The sequence below is a fragment of the Lagenorhynchus albirostris genome, chromosome X (assembly GCF_949774975.1).
Source record: "Lagenorhynchus albirostris chromosome X, mLagAlb1.1, whole genome shotgun sequence".
Taxonomy (NCBI): Eukaryota; Metazoa; Chordata; class Mammalia; order Artiodactyla; family Delphinidae; genus Lagenorhynchus; species Lagenorhynchus albirostris.
Genome location: NC_083116.1, coordinates 2,904,236 through 2,924,328, shown reverse-complemented (window position 1 = coordinate 2,924,328; position 20,093 = coordinate 2,904,236). Strand labels below are relative to the sequence as shown.

At 41.4% G+C, this 20,093-nt stretch overlaps 1 protein-coding gene across 1 annotated transcript in view; it reads right to left on the bottom strand.

Moving 5' to 3' along the window:
• Positions 1-17,682: 17,682 nt before the first annotated feature.
• The window catches only part of GABRA3 (gamma-aminobutyric acid type A receptor subunit alpha3), a 153,559-nt gene continuing 151,148 nt past the window's right edge, over positions 17,683-20,093 (bottom strand). The window contains exon 9 of the mRNA XM_060137405.1: positions 17,683-18,884. Coding sequence (XP_059993388.1) covers positions 18,549-18,884 — 336 coding nt within the window. The 3' untranslated portion in view covers positions 17,683-18,548. The remainder of the gene's footprint in view (positions 18,885-20,093) is intronic.

Genomic DNA, 20,093 nt, shown 5'->3' with positions numbered 1-20,093 from the left:
CTATAATTCAGGACCTGCCATCTCATAAGCAGATGATTACACTGAAGTTGCTCTGCCTGAACTTCCCTTCTCCTTCCACTCTCATTGCAGTCAGAGAGTCTTGTCTAACCCACCACTCAGACCTAGTAATTTGCTTGCCACTCCCCCATCACCATCACCCCTACACCCTCCTGCTTAACATCGTTTAGTGTCTTTCTGGCTTTGAGGATAAGGTCAAACAGCCTTACCTTGCCCTTACAGAGCCCTGCCCTGGCCTCTGCCTCCCTCTCCAACCATAATTAACTACCTTAAAGTCCTTGAAATCTTTGTACTTTCAGAGTCTATATCTTTAATCTTTATACATACTATTCCTTCTGCTTCATCACTTCATCACTTCATCACTTCATCACTACTCTCCTCACTTCATCACTTCATCACTTCATCACTACTCTCCTCTCTTTGCCTTCCCTCCTCATCCTCACCCCATTTTGGACAGGACAGGATAACTATTCAGTCCAAATCACAGGTTAAGTGACACTTTTTCAAGGAAGCCCTTTCCTGAGCACCTCAGGCTAGTTAAGGGCCTTGCATCCATGCTCCCCCACTCCCCAACACTCAATGTTGGCTCTTTTCCTATTTCTTTGCCATTAGATTGTGCCCTCCTTAGAGTATACCCCATGCCTGTCTTCACTGCAGAACCACTAGCACTTTGCATAGGACTTGGCACTTATGCCAAGGAGGCTTTAAATAAATATCTGCTGAGTGAATGAAACCCTCATTTGTTGCACCTGATAGAACAGAACTGGCTGACATCTTGCAAACAACTAACTAACTAGTCACCATGAGAGAACTGTGCAGAGGACACAGCCCATGGATAATGTATAAACAAATCTTCTAACTTACTCCTTGGGCCTTCTCCATGATCTCCAGAATATCTGGATGCCAGGAGATACACATTCAGACACACACCAACCGCCAGGCCCTGAAACACTAGTGCCTCCATATTCCCCAAGTCAACCAGTCTAGCTCCACCTGCCTCACAGAGTTGTAGCATCAAAGTTTTTCCTAACTACAAATGCTAGATAAATGGGTTGAAACTTTGTACAGTCTGTGGGGCCTTAACTGGATCATGTGACCTCCCTGAGCTTCAGTTTCATAATCTGTAAAATGGAGATAATAATGGTATCTACTCCAAAGAGTTGTTGTCAGCCCTTGGTACAGGAAACGGTGCCCGGGAAGCTCTCAGTGAATGATAGCTCTCAGTGTTAGTCTTATTGTTATTATCACTATCATTTACAGCCCATTCACTTATTTAATTTGGTCCCATAATCCTCTGTAAATCTTTCATCTGCTCCCAAATTATTCTGGGTCAGGATTTTGGGAAAAGGATTCCATCATATTCATTCATTTATTCCACAGTCATTTCCTGACCTTTTACTATGTTCCATGCACTGAGCTAGTGTCTGTGAATGTGGAGAGATGAGAGGGAGGTGAAAAGAAGGAAACTCAAATGCCTATGACATGTCAGATATTGAATACATATTTTCTCTGTCATAGCACCAGTATCCTTCCTCCCTTAAAAGCAGACTTTTTCCCAAAGAAGACATTTTCTTCCCAGAGAACAACCAAGATGAAATTTTTAAAAATCAAAATTAAAAAAGCCACAAATTACCAACCCAACTTGTAAAGCATATAATTGGATTGAGAAATGTGGTAATACCTTACATTTTGCTCTGATCTGATTACAGCTCAAGGGATAAACATGACCATGGCAGTCAGAATTTACCCTGCCAGGCACCAGGACTCTAGGACTTCAGGAGCATTGGATTTCCCTCCCCACAATGCCTACTTTGTTGTCATTTGCACCCAAAATGCACAAGGCACATTTCTTCATGTAAACATTAAAAAAACTATTTTAGGGCTTCCCTGGTGGCGCAGTGGTTGAGAGTCCGCCTGCTGATGCAGGGGACACGGGTTCGTGTCCCGGTCCGGGAAATCCCACATACCGTGGAGCGGCTGGGCCCGTGAGCCATGGCCGCTGAGCCTGCGCGTCCAGAGCCTGTGCTCCACAACGGAAGAGGCCACAAAAGTGAGAGGCCCGCATACTGCAAAAAAAAAAAAAAAAAAAAAAAACTATTTTAGACTCTCTTTATACACAGACACAATTGACTTCAACTCCAGTCAGTTTGGCTAGTATCCTGGATTATCAGGCCCAGAAGGGCCCTTAAATATCACATAGCTCAAGACCCTCATTATATAGGGGAATATTTGAGACCCAGAAATGTGGAGGGCTTATCCTAAGTCAGTAACAGTGGGTTTTTTCCTAGTTTTATCGAGATGTAATTGACATACATCACTGTATAAGTTTAAGGTGTACAGCATAATGCTTTGACATACATATATTATGAAGTGATCACTACAATATGTTTAGTTAGCATCTATCATCTCATATAGCTACAATAAAAGGAAAAAGCAAAGAAATAATTTTTCCCTTCTAATGAGAATTCAGGATTTACTCTCTTAATAACTTTCATGTATATCATATAGCAGTGTTAAATACAGTTGTCATGTAGTAGTTATTTATCTTATAACTGGAAGTTTGTAACTTTTGACTACTTTCCTCCAATTCCACCTCCCTTCATGTTCCAACTCTGGTAACCACAACTCTGTTCTCTCCTTTTGTGAATTTGTTTGTTTTTCCTCATATCAGTGAGATCATACAGTATTTGTCTCTCTCTGTCTGACTTATTTCATTTAGCATAATGCCCTCAGGGTCTATCTATGTTGTCACAAATGGCAGGATTTCCTTGTTTGTTTGTTTTTTAACGTCTGAAGAATATTCCACTGTGTGTGTGTGTGTGTGTGTGTGTATCACATCTTCTTTATCCATTCATCCATCAATGAACACTTAGGTTGTTTTCATGTCTTGGCTATTGTAAATAATGCTGCTGTGAACGTGGTGGTTCACAGCACAAAATATATCTTTTTGAGTTAGTGTTTTCATGTTGGGGGGCTATATTCCCAGAAGTGGAATTGTTGGATCATATAATAGTTCTATTTTTAATTTTTTGAGGATCCTCCATACTGTTTTATAGTGGCTGTACCAGTTTACAATCCCACCAGAGGTGCAAAGGGTTACCTTTTCTCCATATCTTTATCAGCATTTGTTATCCCTTGTCTTTTTTTGTGTGTGTGTGGTCTGCAGGCCTCTCACTGTTGTGGCCTCTCCCATTGTGGAGCACAGGGTCCGGACACGCAGGCTCAGCGGCCATGGCTCACAGGCCCAGCTGCTCCGCGGCATGTGGGATCTTCCCGGACCAGGGCACGAACCCGTGTCCCCTGCATTGGCAGGCGGACTCTCAACCACTGCGCCACCAGGGAAGCCCCCTTGTCTTTTTGATGATGGTCATTCTAACAATCTCATTGGGGTTTTGATTTGAATTTTCTTAGTAACTAGTGATGTTGAGCATCTTTTCATGTATCTGTTGACTATTCATATATCTTCTTTGAAAATATGATCTACTCAGGTCTTTTGCCCAGTTTTTAATTGGATTATTAGGTGTTTGGGGTTTTTTTTTTTTTGCTATGTTGTATGTGTTCTTTATATATTTTAGATATTAACCACTTATCAGATATGTAGTTTGAAAATATTTTTTCCCATTCTGTAGGTTGTCATTTTATTTTGTTGATTGTTTCTTTTGCTGTACAGAGCTTTTCAGTTTGTTTTAGTTCCACTTGTTTATTTTTGGTTTTGTTGCTTGTGCTTTAGGTGTAGTAGCCCAAAAATCATTGCCAACACTTGTGTTGGGGAGCTTAATTCCTACGTATTCTTATGGGTGTTCATGGTTTCAGGTTTGCATTTAAGTCTTTAATCCAGTTCAAGTCAATTTTTGTGAGTGGTGTGAGAAAGGGGTCTAGTTTCATTATTTTACATGTGAATATCCAATTTTCCCAACACTCTTTATTGAAGAGACTATATTTTCTCCATCGAGTATTCTTGGCTCCTTTCTCAAATATTCGTTGACCATATATGCTTGGGTTTATTTCTGGGCTCTTGATTTAGTTCTAGAGATCTATGTGTCTGTTTTTATGCCACTACCATACTGTTCTGATGACTATAGCTTTATAGTATAGCTTGAAATCAGGAAGTATGATGCCTCCTGCTTTGTTCTTCTTTATCGAGATCGCTTTGGTTCTTTGGGCCTTTTGTGGTTCCATATAATTTTAGGATTGTTTTTTCTACTTATGTGAAAAATCCCATTGGAATTTTGACAGGGATTGCACTGAATCTATAGATGGCTTTTGGTAGTATTGACAATCCATGAACAAGAACATGAATCCAATCCATGAACATGAACCTTTCCATTTATTTGTATCTTCTTTGATTTCTCTCATCAATATCTTGTAGTTTTCAAAATAATGATCTTTCTACCTTTTTGGTTAAGTTTAGTATTAAGTATTTTATTGTTTTTGATGCTGTTGTAAATGGGATCATTTTAAAAATTTCTTTTTCAGATAACTTGTTGTTAGTGTATAGAAATGCTACTGATTTTTGTATGTTAATTTTGTATCCTGCACCTTTACTGAATTCATTGATTATATCTAATAGTTTTTTGGTAGAGTCTTAGGATTTTTTTTTGAGTCTTAGGATTTTCTATTTATAATATCATGTCATCTGCAAATAGAGATAATTTTACTTCTTCTATTCCAATTCTGATGCCTTTTATTTCTTTTTTTTTTTGCCTGATTTCTCTGGCAAAGACTTCCAGTACTATGTTAAATAGGAGTGGTGAGAGTGGACACCCTTGCATTTTTCCTGATCTTAGAGGAATAGCTTTCAACTTTTCACCACTGAGTATGGTATTAGCTGTGGGCTTATCATATACGGCCTTTATTTTGTTGAGGTATATTCCTTCTATACCTAATTTGTCAAGAGTTTTTACCATATTCCAATGTTGAATTTTGTTAAATGCTTTTTCTGCCTCTATTGAGATGATCATATGATTTTTTCTTTCATTCTATTAATGAAATATATCACATTGATTGATTCACGTATGTTAAAACATCCTTGTATCCCAGATGTAAATGACACTTGATCATGGTGAATGATCCTTTTAATGCGCTGCTGAATTTGGTTTGCTAGTATTTTATCGAGAATATTTGCATGTATATTTATCAGGGATATTGGTCTACAGTTTTCTTTTCTGGTAATGTCCTTTTCTTTTTTTTTCTGGTAAAAGGTGTTTTTTTTAGCATCTTTTTTTTTTTAACATCTTTATTGGGGTATAATTGCTTTACAATGGTGTGCTAGTTTCTGCTCTATAACAAAGCGAATCAGTCATACATAAACATATGTTCCCATATGTCTTCCCTCTTGCGTCTCCCTCCCTCCCACCCTCCCTATCCCACCCCTCCAGGCCGTCACAAAGCACCGAGCCAATATCCCTGTGCCATGCGGCTGCTTCCCACTAGCTAGCTACCTTACTACGTTTGTTAGTGTGTATATGCCCATGACTCTCTCTCACTCTGTCACAGCTCACCCTTCCCCCTCCCCATAACCTCAAGTCCGTTCTCTAGGAGGTCTGCATCTTTATTCCTGCTTTACTCCTAGGTTCTTCATGACATTTTTTTCCTTAAATTCCATATATATGTGTTAGCATACGGTATTTGTCTTTTTCTTTCTGACTTACTTCACTCTGTATGACAGACTCTAGGTCTATCCACCTCATTACAAATAGCTCAATTTCGTTTCTTTTTATGGCTGAGTAATATTCCATTGTATATATGTGCCACATCTTCTTTATCCATTCATCCGATGATGGGCACTTAGGTTGTTTCCATCTCCGGGCTATTGTAAATAGAGCTGCAATGAACATTTTGGTACATGACTCTTTTTGAATTTTGGTTTTCTCAGGGTATATGCCCAGTAGTGGGATTGCTGGGTCATATGGTAGTTCTATTTGTAGTTTTTTAAGGAACCTCCATACTGTTCTCCATAGTGGCTGAACCAATTCACATTCTTTATTGGAGTATAATTGCTTCACTATGGTGTGTTATTTTCTGCTTTATAACAAAGTGAATCAGCTATACATATACATATATCCCCATATCTCTTCCCTCTTGTGTCTCCCTCTCTCCCACCCTCCCTATCCCACCCCTCTAGGTGGTCACAAAGTACCAAGCTGATCTCCCTGTGCTATGCGGCTGCTTCCCACTAGCTATCTATTTTACATTTGGTAGCGTACATATGTCCATGCCACTCTCTCACTTTGTCCCAGCTTACCCTTCCCCGTCCCCATGTCCTTTTCTGGCTTCGATATCAGAGTAATACTGGCCTTGTGAAATGAGTTTGGAAGTTTTCCTTCCTCTTTGATTTTTTTTAAGAATTTAAGAAGGATTAAGTTTAATTTGGAATGTTTGGTAAAATTCACCAGTGGAGTCCTCTGGTCCTGGGCTTTTCTTCATTGGAAAATTTTTTATTATTGATTCAGTCTCCTTTCTAGTAATTGATCTACTCAGACTTTCTATTTCTTCCTGATTCAGTTTGGTTTTGTTATGTTTCTAAGAATTTTTCCATTTCTTCTTGGTTGTCCAGTTTCTTGGTGTATAGTTGTTCACAGTAGCCTCCTATGATCCTTCATATTTTGGTGGCATCGATTGTGTGTCTCCTTTTTCATTTATAATTTTATTGATTTGGATCCTCTCTTTTTCTTAGTCTAGCTAAAGTTTTGTCAATTTTGTTTAACTTTTCAAAGAACAAATTCTTATTTTGTATAATCTTTCCTATGATTTTTCTGTTCTCTATTTCATTTATTTTGCTCTAATCTTTATTATTTCCTTTCTTCTGCTAACTTTGATTCAGTTTGTTCTTTTTTCTAATTCCTTAAGTCATGGAGTTAGGTTGTTTACTCGGGATATTTCTTGCTTCTTAATGTAGGTGTTTATTGCTATGAACTTCCCTCTTTGAATTACTTTTGCTGGATCTCATAGGTTTCAGTATGTTGTATCACCTTTTTGTTTGTCCCAAAACACTTTTTAATTTACCCTTTAATTTCTTCTTTGATCTTGGTTGTTCAGGAGATTATTGTTTAATTTCTATGGATTCATGAATTTTTCAGTTTTTCTCTGTTATTGACTATAGTTTCATATCATTGTGGTCAGAGAAGATACTTGCTATGATTTCAGTGTTCTTGAATTTGCTAAGACTTGTTTTGTGGCCTAAAATATGGTCTATCCTAGAAAATGTTCCATGTGCCCCTGAGAAGAATATGTATTCTGCTGTCGTCAGATAGAATGTTCTCTCTCTCTTTAGATAGATAGATAGATAGATAGATAGATAGATAGATAGATAGATAGATATCTTTTAGGTCTATTTGGTCTACAGTGTTGTTCAAATCCACTGTTTCCTTATGGATTCTCTCTCTGGATGGTCTCTCCATTGTTGAGAGTGTGATATTAGAGTCCCTGACTATTATTATATTACTGTTTATTTCTCCTTCTTTCTCTGTTTGTATTTGCTTTATATATTTAGGTGCTCCAATGTTGAGTGCATAGATATTTGCAGATGTTATATCTTTTTGATGGGTTGACCACTTTACTATTATACAATGACTTTTTGTTTCTTTTAACCATTTGTAGTTTAAAGTCTGTTTTTGTTTGACATAAATATACCTACCCCTCATTTTTTTTTTTTTTGGTTACCACTTACTTGAAATGTCTTTTTCCATTCCTTCACCCTCAGTCTGTGTGGGGTTTTTTTTGTTTTTTTGTTTTTTGGGTTTTTTTTTTGCAGTACATGGGCCTCTCACTGTTGTAGCCTCTCCCATTGTGGAGCACAGGCTCCGGATGTGCAGGCTCAGCGGCCATGGCTCACAGGCCCAGCTGCTCCACGGCATGTGGGATTTTCCCAGACCAGGGCACGAACCCGTGTCCCCTGCATCGGCAGGCAGACTCCCAGCCACTGTACCACCAGGGAAAACCCTATGTGTGTCTTTAAGGCTAAAATGAGTCACTTGTAGGCAACATATTGTTGGATCTTGTTTTTTTATACATTCGGCCATTCTATATTTTTTGTTTGAGAATTTAATCCATTTACATTAAAAGTAATTATTGATAAGTAAGGATGTACTATTGTCATCTTAATAGTTGTTAATAATTAGTTAACAATTGGTTAACTGATTTATTTGTAGACCCACTGTTCCTTGTTCCTTATCCCTCTATCTTTTTTTGTGTTTTGATGTCTTGACTTCTTTATCATGTTCTTTTGTGTAATTACTACAGGTTTTTCCTTTGTGGTTATCATGAGGCTTACATAAAATATCTTAAAATTATACATCCTATTTTAAACTAATAACAAATTAACTTCAATAGAATGCTTAAGCTTTATACTTTTACTTCTCCTCCCCCTCTCATTTAGGTTATTGCTGTTACGACTTACATATTTCTTATACTGTGTAAACAATAACAGATTGTTATAGTCATGGTTATTTTTTACTACATTTGTTTTTTAACTTTTAAACTAGAGTTGTAAGTAAACTATGCACCACCATTACCATATTATAGAATCTAACTTTGACTATACCATTGCCAGTGAGTTTTACACTGCCTTCTTGTGTTTTTATGATGTTGATTAGCATCCATTAATTTCCACTCAAAGAGCTCCTTTTAGCATTTTTTCATAAAGCAGGTCTAATGGTGATGAATTCACTCAACTTTTCTTTGTTCAGGAAAGTCTTTATCTCTCCTTCATTTCTGAAGGAAAGTTTCACCAGGTATAGTATTGTGGCTGACAGTTTGCTTTTCTTCCTCTCTCATTCTTTTTGTTCTTTCTCCTCTGACAAGATAATTTGAAGTGTCCTAACTTTCAGGTCACTGATTCTTTCTTCTGCATGGTTGAGTCTGTTTTCAAAACTCTAGAATTCTTCAGTTTAGTTATTGTATTTTTCAGCTCTAGGATTTCTGTTTGTTTTTGATGGTTTCTATTTCTTTATCGAACTTATTGTTTTGTTCATGAATTGTTTTTCTAATTTCATTTTGTTGCCTGTCTGTTCTTTTAGTTCATTAAACTTGTGTTCTTGTAGTTCATTAAACTTCTTTAAAGGGATTATTCTGAATTCTTTGACACTTCACAGACCTCCATTTCTTTAGGGCCAGTTATTAGAGCTTATTAGTTTACTTTGATGCTGTCATAGTTACCTGATTTTTTGTGATTCTTGATTCCTTATGTTGGTATCTGTGCATTTGAGTAAGTGGTCTCATCTTCCAGACTTTGCAGATTCACTTTGGAAGAGATAGTTCTTCATGAGTCAGCTCAGTTTGGATTTCTGAACATATCTGCTGGCAACATCCTTGGGCAGGTGGGGCCTGTCTGTTTTTGGATGAGGCAACTGTTTGAACTCTGAGATTAGGGATAGAGGGTTGTGCCACTAGATGAGAACACCTGAATAGGACTGCTGGCTTGGTTCCCTGCCCAAGTGAGTCTGTAGAATGGGTTCTGTTGTTGCCTGGATTCTCTGGTCAAGCTTTCTAGACAGTTGGGACACAGTACTATACTCAGTAGTAGGTGAGGCTGTGAATTAGCTTCCCTGCCCCAGCAGGTCAGCAGGATAGGACCCAGGGCCTGTTAAGGTCATTATTTGGGGACCCAAATCAGGCAAGAATGGGGACTGAATATCCTGGTCAGGCAAGGACACTAATTTTTCTCTTCAGACAGGGAAAGCCACAGACTGTGCTCTCAGTGCAAGTGCCACTATACACAGGGTTGCTGGATGGGCTATGCATCAGAACTTCCCAAGTGCTCTGATTAGGTTCCTTGGTCAGTCAGGCTGAAGGCTGTATTCAGCAATAAGTGGGACTAAAAATTAGTTTCCCTTCCTGGTGCAGTGTGAGAAGCATCTCCAAGGCCACCAAGGCTCTCTGTGGTCTTAAGCTGACTCATGCCCTAAGTTTCTTGACTGAACAGGAACACTGGCTTTGCTCTGGATCAATCAGCTTTGCCCACCCTCCTCTCAGCTAGAGCACTGCTGTGTTACACTGTTACACAGCCTTCAGGTATTCTCACCATCCTTTCCTATCAGATGGGGATGGGGGCTGCTCTCCTGCCTGAGTGTGGGCAGACCCAGCTCCAGGGCTGACAAAACTCCTCATTTTAGAACCCAGATCTAGCAGATCTGCGCCCCACTGAGTTCCCTGTTCAGACTACACCACCAGCTTGGTTCTGCAGATGAGCAAAGTCACTGGTTGGGACTACTTGGTCTCTGCAGGTAGGAATATGGTTTGCCAAGATCTGTGTACTGGTTTTTGGAAGTCCCTCCCCACTTCTCTGTCACAATCATATTTCAAGTGGTTGAGCCCCACAGATTCCACTGCAATCTCTGTGGGAAAAAAAACAGAGTAGGGGCTCCCACAAAGCAACCCACAATGTTGGGGCATGCTGGAGGTCACCTCTGGGCTCTCTCTTCTCAGTGAAGAAACTATAGGCTCATGGGGGATCTCTCTGCATGGTGCTACACTGGGGGAGGGGGTTGCAGTCAGCATGTAGTCACTCCTTTTACCTTTCTAATGCAGTCTGTCTTGGCCTCTGTGATGCAGAGATTGGGGTCACCCTCACTGCTATGTTCTAGGATTCTCTCAGTGGTGTCTTCTCCATAAATAATTTTTAGTTGCTTTTCTTGCAGGGAGGGGGCAAAGACAAGAATGACACCTATGTTGCCATCTTGGTGACTTCACTCTCAGTAACAGTGTTTGGATTAGAAGATTTATTCTCTACATATGAGTGGCAATTAAGGATTCCAACAATCTTCCATGGGCAGTAGCTCATTTAATCCCAGTGTTCCCTGGAATAGTTTTCTTATTATATTTATGTTATATAGAGGTTAAGTGACTTGCCCAATGTCATGCAGGTAAGACAATGGTATAACCCAGATTAGAACTCAGTATTCTTGCCTCCCAGTTCCTATGTCTTTTACCATTCACATTTGTTCTAACCACTAGCAGCTTTCCCCACAACCATGTTGGTATCTCATTCTTCTCATGCATTTGGATGGGGACCAGTCCCAATCAAAGCCGCTCACAGGGCCACATGTTAATACTTGTAAGAGAAGATGACCATCTTCCCAAGGTTCAGGCCATGCTGCATCTGTCATCATAGCTCCTTCAAGGGGATTGTAGTGTGGACACGACCAAAAACCAAAGTGCCGAGAACAGATTCCCAGCTGAAGTACCACTGACTAGAGCACCAGTCTTGGGCACAATTTCCTATTAACTTTAAACTGGCGGAGGCCTGCTAGTGCCACAGAAACCTGGAAAAGTTGGTTGTAGATCATCATAGGAGACTGATTCAGCATGGATGTGGCTCGAGGAGATTAGACAATTTCAGGGTCAGTAGCATCTGTTCCTCACATCAGTACGGAGAGAATGTGGTGAGTAATAAGACCTTGGATTTCTCTGGCTAATACTATTTCTACTAGGAGCTCACTAGCTCTCTGTCAATAAAGGTTCATTAAACTTTCATTGTTCTCCTCCCATTAAGAGGCAAGGAAAGGACTGGTATGATTCCAGGCTAGATATGTATTTCAGGAAGGGACCAGCTTAAAGTGTATAAAGATCATAGAGCCCTTATCAAACATGACACCTGTGGGCATAAAACTCCATCAGCTAGAATGCAGAGCCCTAACACCCCATGAAGGCTGCACCACAGTTGTCCTGAGACTATGATAAATCTGAGTGGCCTAAAACAGGACCTAGCAGTGTTAATACTATCCTTCATGGACTTATGTTCATGTCATGTGACCCTTTAATGATCTGAGAAAGGGTCTGTAGGTTTTGAAATAGTGTGATTGAATGTCCTTGCTGTGCAGCAAGGCTGGAGTGTGGCTACAAGGATGGGAACCTCTAAGACTCTGAGTCTTTAGGAAGTTGGCCTAGAACTTCAAGCCTAGGGGCCAACAAGTAGCTATTCCCCAAGCAGCTCACATGTGTTGTTATTATCTTTCTTTGTCTATAAAAGCCAACTTTTTGTGATCACAAATCAGCAAGATGATGGCATGCAACCAGGTCCTCAGGTAGATGATAGGTTATGGCCCCCCCCCACCAGCTCTTGGGTCCAGAACCACTATACTTACCATCCAGCCTAATGAGTAAAATGCCTGGAAAGTTAGGACAACTAAATTTGGCCATATATCCTATTATGGTCTCTCTCACTTCTGGATCTTTGTACATTCATGTTGAATGCCCTTCTCCTCTTTGCCTGACAAATTTTGAATCATCCTTTAAAGTCCAGCTCAGAAGTTATTTTATTCAGTATTTTCCGAGTTTAGACTATGGTGTTGATCCTATACAGTGGTGTAAATGGGCAGCTCTTCCTCACAGAGCTTAATGTAGTGGGAGATTGCAATGAAATGTGGTGAACGTTGGGATAGTGAGAGCAATACAGAGTAGAGTGGAAGCAAGCACACTGCTTTTTTATCATGGAGGACAAGGCATGAGAGACATGACCTTTCAGGTGAGAACTGAAGGATGAGTAGGAGTCAGCCAGGTCAAGGCAGGAAGGGAAGAAACATTCTAGACTGAGGAAACACCATGCATAAAGGCCCTAAAACATATTAGTACTTGATGTGCAGTTGATACGGCTGATGCATTGTGAATGAGGTAGGCATTATGGTAGCAGGAGGCTGAGCAGGACTTTTAAGGCCTGGGTTAGAGTTTAGATTTTATTTTAGGTGCAGCAGGGTGCCATTGAAATGTATTAAACAAGCAAGTGACATGATCTGGTTTACAGTTTAAAATGCTAGCTATATAGTGATCCAGGTGAGAGATCATGATGGAGGGTTAGACTGGAGTTCTAGTGGTGGAAGTGAAGAGGAGGAGGTACAATACGGGATTTAAATTAGAGGCTGAGTGCATAAGATTGTCAGATGTGCTGGATATGGGGATGAGAGAGAGGTTTCAGTAATTCCTCCTAAATTTTTGACTTGAGCATCTGGGCGAATGATGTTTTTATTTATTGATAAAGGAATGCCCAAGGGAAAAGTTGTGTGGGTTGAGGAGTTAAGAGTGCTGTTTTTAACAGGTTAAATTTGAAGTGAAAGAACTAGGCTAGAGATATTGATTTGGCAGTCATCAGCATAAAGTAGATGAGGTGGTTTGCAAGCATGTCTGCAAAATTTTGACACTCCTCCCATTAAGAGATGAGGTCTGTGCCCAACTTCTTGAATCAGGCCTGGCCTTCGTGTCTCTGATGTAACCAACAGAATGCAGCTACTTCCCATTTTAGGTCAGTAAAAGCCATGCAGCTTCCACCTGGTTCTCTTAGAACACTTGTTTTCCAGAGGTCCCTTCTGGAGATGCTCCCTTTCAGGACCCAGCTGCCAATGCTGTGAGAAGCCATAAGGAAAGGCCATATATAGATGCTCTAGTCAACAGTCCCAGTTGAACCTGTCCTTTCACCATCACAGCCCAGGTTCCAGACATGTGAGTGAAGGACCAAACCCCCTAGACTGGCATGCAAAACGCCCTCGTCTTCTCAGTTTAGGACCCAACATTTCCCCTCTTGAACAGGACTAGAGCTGGGTAACTAATATGCCTTCATCTCACCACAGAATCCCCTGCTACATGGAGCTTGAAAGTAGATCCTCCATCCTCGTATGTTCCAGTCAATTGAGTCACCCCCACTTATTTGAGTATTCCTATCTGAGGTCCCAGGCATCATGGAGTAGAGACAAGCCATCCTTTATTTGCCCTGTCCACATTCCTGGCCCACGGGAATAATAAATTGTCATTGTTTATGCTGTTACATTTGGGGCTGGTTTGTTACATAGCAAAAGATACTTGAAATATGTGGTTACTGAGGGTATCAGGACAGATGAGATCATTCAGGGAGAGTATATAGAGTGAGAAGAAACAGAAAAGTAGCAGGGAGAAAAATCAAGCCTATCAGGAGACTGGTGTCATGGAAACCAAAGAATCAAGTCATTGTCAAGTGTCAAATGCTGCTGACGGGTCAAGTAACATAACTAAAAAATGCCTTTAGGTTTTAGTAACCAGAGCAGTGGTGACTCAGCAAAAGCGGCTTCACTGAGAGCAGATAACAAATGTAGAATTCTTTTAGAAGAGAGGAGCTGGCCTCAGATGGAAGGAAGGCCACCTTCTGCCTGTCACAGAAGGGAAGGGAGAGATGGTGTGTGCAGATCCTATGAGCTCTGTTGAAGTTTAAGGAATTCCCTTCTGAGAGTTTCTGTCCTCCACTAGGCGGAAACTTTGGAGGGGAAAAACAAAGGGGAAGGTGGTTTTGTTCCCAAATTGTACTCTTACTTTACTTAGGGACCCCCTGCCTGGTACCAGCACCTGCTTAATCTTCTCAATTTAGGACAAAACTTTGCCCATGCTGAGACTGGTGCTGGGCCACTAATGGTCCTGTTCATCACGACACAAGACCCTGCCACATGAAGCTCAGGCCAAGGATAAGAGTGGGGGTGGTAGTGGTAAGGAGGTCACTACTAGGCCTGAGAGTTTGGGCCCCTGCATTCCAAGGTTTAGCCTCTTAGCTTCCTTATTTGGTGTTTAATCAAATTCTTTTGAAGCTGCCAATCCATCTGAATTGCGTGACAGGCAACCAAAGGTTGGGGTTTGTGTTTCCTGGGTGGGCTGGTGTGGGGGGGCCCAGGATGTGGTAACACTTGGGACAAAGTGGACCACCGGGGCAGATGCTGGACAGGGTACTGTTTTGTTGACTTGGCTCTCATCAGAACCCCGTTTACTAATAGGGAAAGTCTCATCTCAGGGGAGGGACCTGCCCGATATCACATAGCAACTGATATGGAATTGAGCCCTGACTAAAATTCAGGTGTTCATTCTTCTCAATGTTTTCCTCATAATATCAAATTGTTGGAGCTGAGGCAAAAGAAAGGTAGAAAAGGCCCAGGTGCTCTCTGATGGAAAAGGCCGGGGACTCCAGAGGGTAGCTTGCTTAGTCAACAAGGGCAGGTGCCTTTAGCCTCACCCCAGTGGGTGGTCACGTGATTAATATTTCCAGGTGAAAGGGAGCTTGTGTAATTAGATGCTATCGATACTAGAGATCCCTGCCTCTAATTCTAGGCCCGTTTGACAGAATTTTCCCCAATGCTTTCTTCCTCTTCCATTTCCCTTCTCATTCATTCCATGTCCTGCCAGACCTCTTGGAAGGAGTCAGAGTTCCAGAGGGCCTCCTTCCCAAGTTCAGTCTGAGAAGCCCTCTGAAGAGTGTCATAACACAGATGCATCCTGGTGCTCAGTCGTGCCTGGCTCTCTTGCTTGCAGTACTTTATACTTTAGCATGAGGAACTAATAGCTCATTACATGAACACCTCAGATTTAAAAGTTCATAGGAGCAAACAATTATTAAGTAGGAAAAAAGTTATTTTAAATGACTTAGAGCACATTTATTAGCACTTGGATGCTCTTAGAGCTGCTTTAGAATGTTGTATATTGCATGTATTTGCTTCCATTAGTCTCCATTGAGCATGGTTTAGCTAGTCTCCTTTCCAACACCACCCTGATGAAACCCTCCCCCCCATGTAGCTCTGATCTAGGTTAGCATTCATTTATTCACAAATATTAATTGAGTGCCTACACTGTGTTAGACATTCTTCCAGCAGCCTCTAGAACTGCTAGGGATATGTCTCTGAAGCTCTAAATACCATAAAATAATTAAGTCTGCAAGACTGGTCCCAGTTTGGGGTAGGATTTCAAACTCTAGGGGAGCTCAGCAACAGAAGTACTGATGGGAACAGCTTCAGCTTTCCCCTAAAACTAGGGGAATAGTTTTCAGAGGCAAAGTGGTTTTAGAAGTTTCTCAAGGAAACACTAATATGAGTATTGGGCAATTTTGCTATGGAGGCTGCCTCTCATGGTTGTTTTGGTGGTATGATTGAATTGGTCAGGGATTATGAAATTGCTGCAGCATCAGGGCATCCATCAGATGACCACGTGGCTGGAACATGCACCAAGGGTCAAATTGTTCAAGTCCCTGATCTTATTTCAGACAAGAAAACCTTTTATATAATTCAAAATGCTCTCCCAAGGAGATCTTCCCCATCCTTTAGAAGCCCAGTGATTTCCTCAAGAACATCTCATAAGATTACTTCCCAGATTTTTCTTAAACTCTGTAACAAATAAGGGTCATCATCCATTTCCAACACATGGACTAACCAACTGGACAGACACTCTCCCTCTGCCTAGTAACTATTACCTAAGGGAACTATTGCCTAAGGGAAATAATAATCAATGGAAAAGAACAAAAGCCTTTAGAATTGCAAAGAAAATAACTTTCTCTACTTCCTGGGAGTGGGTGAATTTAGTGGAGGAAGCAATACAAGTGTTTCCTTCTCTGTCATATTGGGTAATGAGACCCCTGAGTCAATCAAAGCTGTTTTCACATGGGTTCCATTTTGGATTACTGTAATAGGTCTCTTGCTCTTGGGATACCTTTTCTCCAGCATATTCCAATGGTGTTAAGAAGTAAGGATGGCATGAGAATAGGAGTGAAAGCCAAAAACAGAGTACTGCCTGAGTGACCAAAAAAAGTTCTCTAGCCCGAGTGAGTACAATTCAGAAAGAGTTTAATAAACAGCCGCTAAACATTGCACCAAAGCATTTGGAAACACAATTTCTACAGAGAGGCAAAGGTCAGGCTTCCATTCTAAATTCCTTAAGATGATCATTAACAGGACAATCATTAACAGTCCCACACACCCCACCCCCCCATCCCACCCCCCATCCCCACATATCCACGACACTACACTCTTTTAGTCATGAACTTACATACAGACACAGTCTTAGGAATAATGGGACTGGCATGCATTATCCCAGCAATGGCAAGGAAGCAGAGGATGGGGGAAGGATGGGTGAAAAGGCAACCAGCAGCTAATGATAGACCCCTTAGGAGCATTGATCAGGGAGTAGGCAGGGAGAATCTCCTTTTGGTGCTCTCTGTGGTGTTACTTAGGGGTTCTAGGATACTTTGGACTAATGGCTGGGGCTGCCATCTTAATCTCATTTCCTTGAGCCATGACTATTAGAAGTGGTCTCCTTGGGTGACACACTGTGACTTTCTAAAAATCTTTTTGGTGTCCAACCAAACTGCATTCAGGACGCAGCATGCCTGTTGAGACTGTGCTGATTCTGAGATCAAGGTGGACCTGGATTCTCAGCCCTGTCTTCATTTTGGCCTTTGGAAAGGGTCACGTGACAGTTCTCTATTACAGACACTTGTAAGGAGCCTAGGCAAGTCATTCAAATACATGAAACTGAGTTTATCTACCTTATAAATATTTTACAATTATGACTGTCCCTTTTACTCATATTAAGAACAAATGAGATCAAATCCCCTAAATAATATGTTATCAAACTGATAATAAGGTTAATAATTTAGTTGACTCAAAAGTCAACTAAACTCCAATTCATCCCTCTTAAAATTGGCATCAACAGAGGACCAGAGGTCCCTGACACAGCAGGAGCAAAGTTCTTGGGCTTGGCCTACGGTTTGGAGTGTGAAGGGTGTGGAAGGAAGAATTTGATTTTCACCTGCCAGTAGCCCTCTTTTTTGAGCCAGATTTCAAGCCTCAACTACCATCCAGCCCAAATCGCTTACTCCATCCAGTATTTGACTAGCTGCCTTGGCAGGGAGGTGACTTTCCTGTCTCTCTAATGTTTTTAAAAATTTAGGCATTTGATCTAGAATTTGTTCTATATGTCCCTTTTTAGTATAAATTTTAAAAATTACTTGATCCTTTTCCTAAAGAGTTTGCAGGCAGTAATGAGTCCAAGCTAAGCAGTGTCCAGCTGGCTGCAAGGGGTTCAAAGGGCTTGAGAGAAAAGGGCTTTCTGGAGGAGAGGTATACCAAAGAGGGTACTATTTTCCTGAGGGGCTAGACATGGCAGGTCATCAGCCATGTTGGTGCCAGGCTGGCCCAGTTTGTTCTATCTGTTTTGGCCATACATGGTAGACAGTGGTAAGCCTTAACTGTCCACATTAACCTCCAAGCCAATAAAGGGGTTGTGGGCCATGTTCAGAGATTAGCACTGGCTCCTGCCTTTGTTATCAGTACTTATGCCTAGTGGGCCCTGCTGTGGGCAGGGGAGGTGGCAGGCAGGACCACATGGGACGCAGCCTGGCTCCCTAGTGAGTCAGAATCATCTGATCTGGACCAGTCAACAATCATCCTTAGTCTGGAACTTTCAAATAGCCAAGGCTCTCACTACAGGCCATAGAGTCTCCTGTTCTTTCTTTAGTGGGCAGAGTGCAATAAAATACATGCTGTGCCCTCAGCTGAGGGAGACTGGCAGATTAAGATGAGCAACTGGACAAATGGCAGTGTTTGGCTCCAATGAGGATATACTCAGCAATGGGGAAAAGTAATTTTTTCTGTTGTTATTGTTTCTTCATTGAGATTCATAAATATTAATTGAGAGTCATGGCTTGGTAAGAAGGTTAAAAAAGAAGAATCCTGAAACACATGAAGGGGAGCCCTGGGGTTTGGGTGCATGGACACTTCCTAGGGTGTACAGTGCTCTGGTTGCGGCACCGCCAATATCTACTGTTTGCGGATCATGCCCTTGATAGCTGACTCCCGGTTGACATATGTGGCCCAATAGACCAGATTGAAAATGGCAAAGAGCACAGGGAAAATGATGCGGGAAATTTTGTCAACCTTGCTGACACTGTTGTAGGTCTTGGTCTCAGTTGGGATATCCTGCACGTAGGTGGTCTTGGGTGAAGCAATGATTGTCGGGGTTGAGGAGGCACTAGGAGCAGCGCCCTTGGAGATGGTGGAGAACTCAGTGTCCTTGGCCAGGTTGATGGGATAGGTGGTCCCCACGATGTTGAAGGTGGTGCTGGTTTTCTTTGTCGGGACTGCTGGTGTTTTCTTCTAGGGGCCAGAAAAAGTAGGGGAGAAGGGGGGGAACAAAACAAAAGCTAATTAATCCATTATACAGAACACCTTCAGAGGCTGTGGGGAGGAGGCACCATGAGGGAAGTTAGGAAAGAGGGGCTATGAAGCCAATAGCACTGAGTAGCCAGGTTTGTGTCTGGGGATAATTGAAGACGAGTTTGAAAACAGAAAATTTGCAACATCCTGGTTTACTAGCTATGTGGCTTTGGCCAAGTCACTTCTCTTAGAGCTTTAGTTTCTTCTTCTGTAAAATGAGGATCAAAATATTTTTCAGGGTTGTTGAGAGGGTCAGATTAAAAATTGGTGGCATAAATAACTGGAAAACTGTGAAATCTTGGTCACATGTAGGGTCCTGTACAATAATGTGATTTGATCCTCACAGTAATCATGTGAGGTAAGTGTGTGAGATTACTCCCATTTGACAGATGAGAAAACTCAGCCTCAGACTGAGTGGCAGAGCCCACACTAGCCACCTGGGCTGTCAACTTTTATCCAGGGCTGCACTGTACTGCTTTCTATAAGTATGAGACACTTTTTGGTTACCCGAGACATAACTCCAAAAGGCTTCAACCATCAAGTGGCACATCTCCTGTGAGGAAGAGAGCTTGGTGAGTCTGAAAGTCATTTCGTCTTAAAGACACATAAATACTATAGCATGTTTACATGCATCATTATAACAGTATCTCACCCTTCATGCACTGTAAATGTCCACTCTTGCAAGGCTGCAGGCAGGAGCCACAGCCTTCCCAGGGAGTTATGCAAATGCTTCCCTCTGACACAACAAAGGCAGGGATGCTGGGGGCTTGCTATGACACTACACTTTGTTTTCTTTTTCCAGATTATAAAAAAACTCAGTAAACAAACATAGACACATGTGCCCATTTGTTCTCATATATATGACTTGTGTATACATGGACCTTCCATGTAGAAAAGAGAAAAGAAGACAAAGCTCAGGCCTGGATCAGAAGAGAGAGGCTGAGAGGCTGAGGAACAGGGGAGGACAAAGACAGTGGCTGAGGTCATAGTCTGAGTGCTGAGCTCATAGTGTTTATTGCCTCACTTCCCTCTCTGGCCTTTTCTTCCTTCCATCTCTCTTTGTTTCTAGGGAAAAGTGGAGCTAGATGAGCTTCGAAAATACCCAGGAGTATTTGACAAAAAGTGACAACTAATTATGTTGCCCTGATT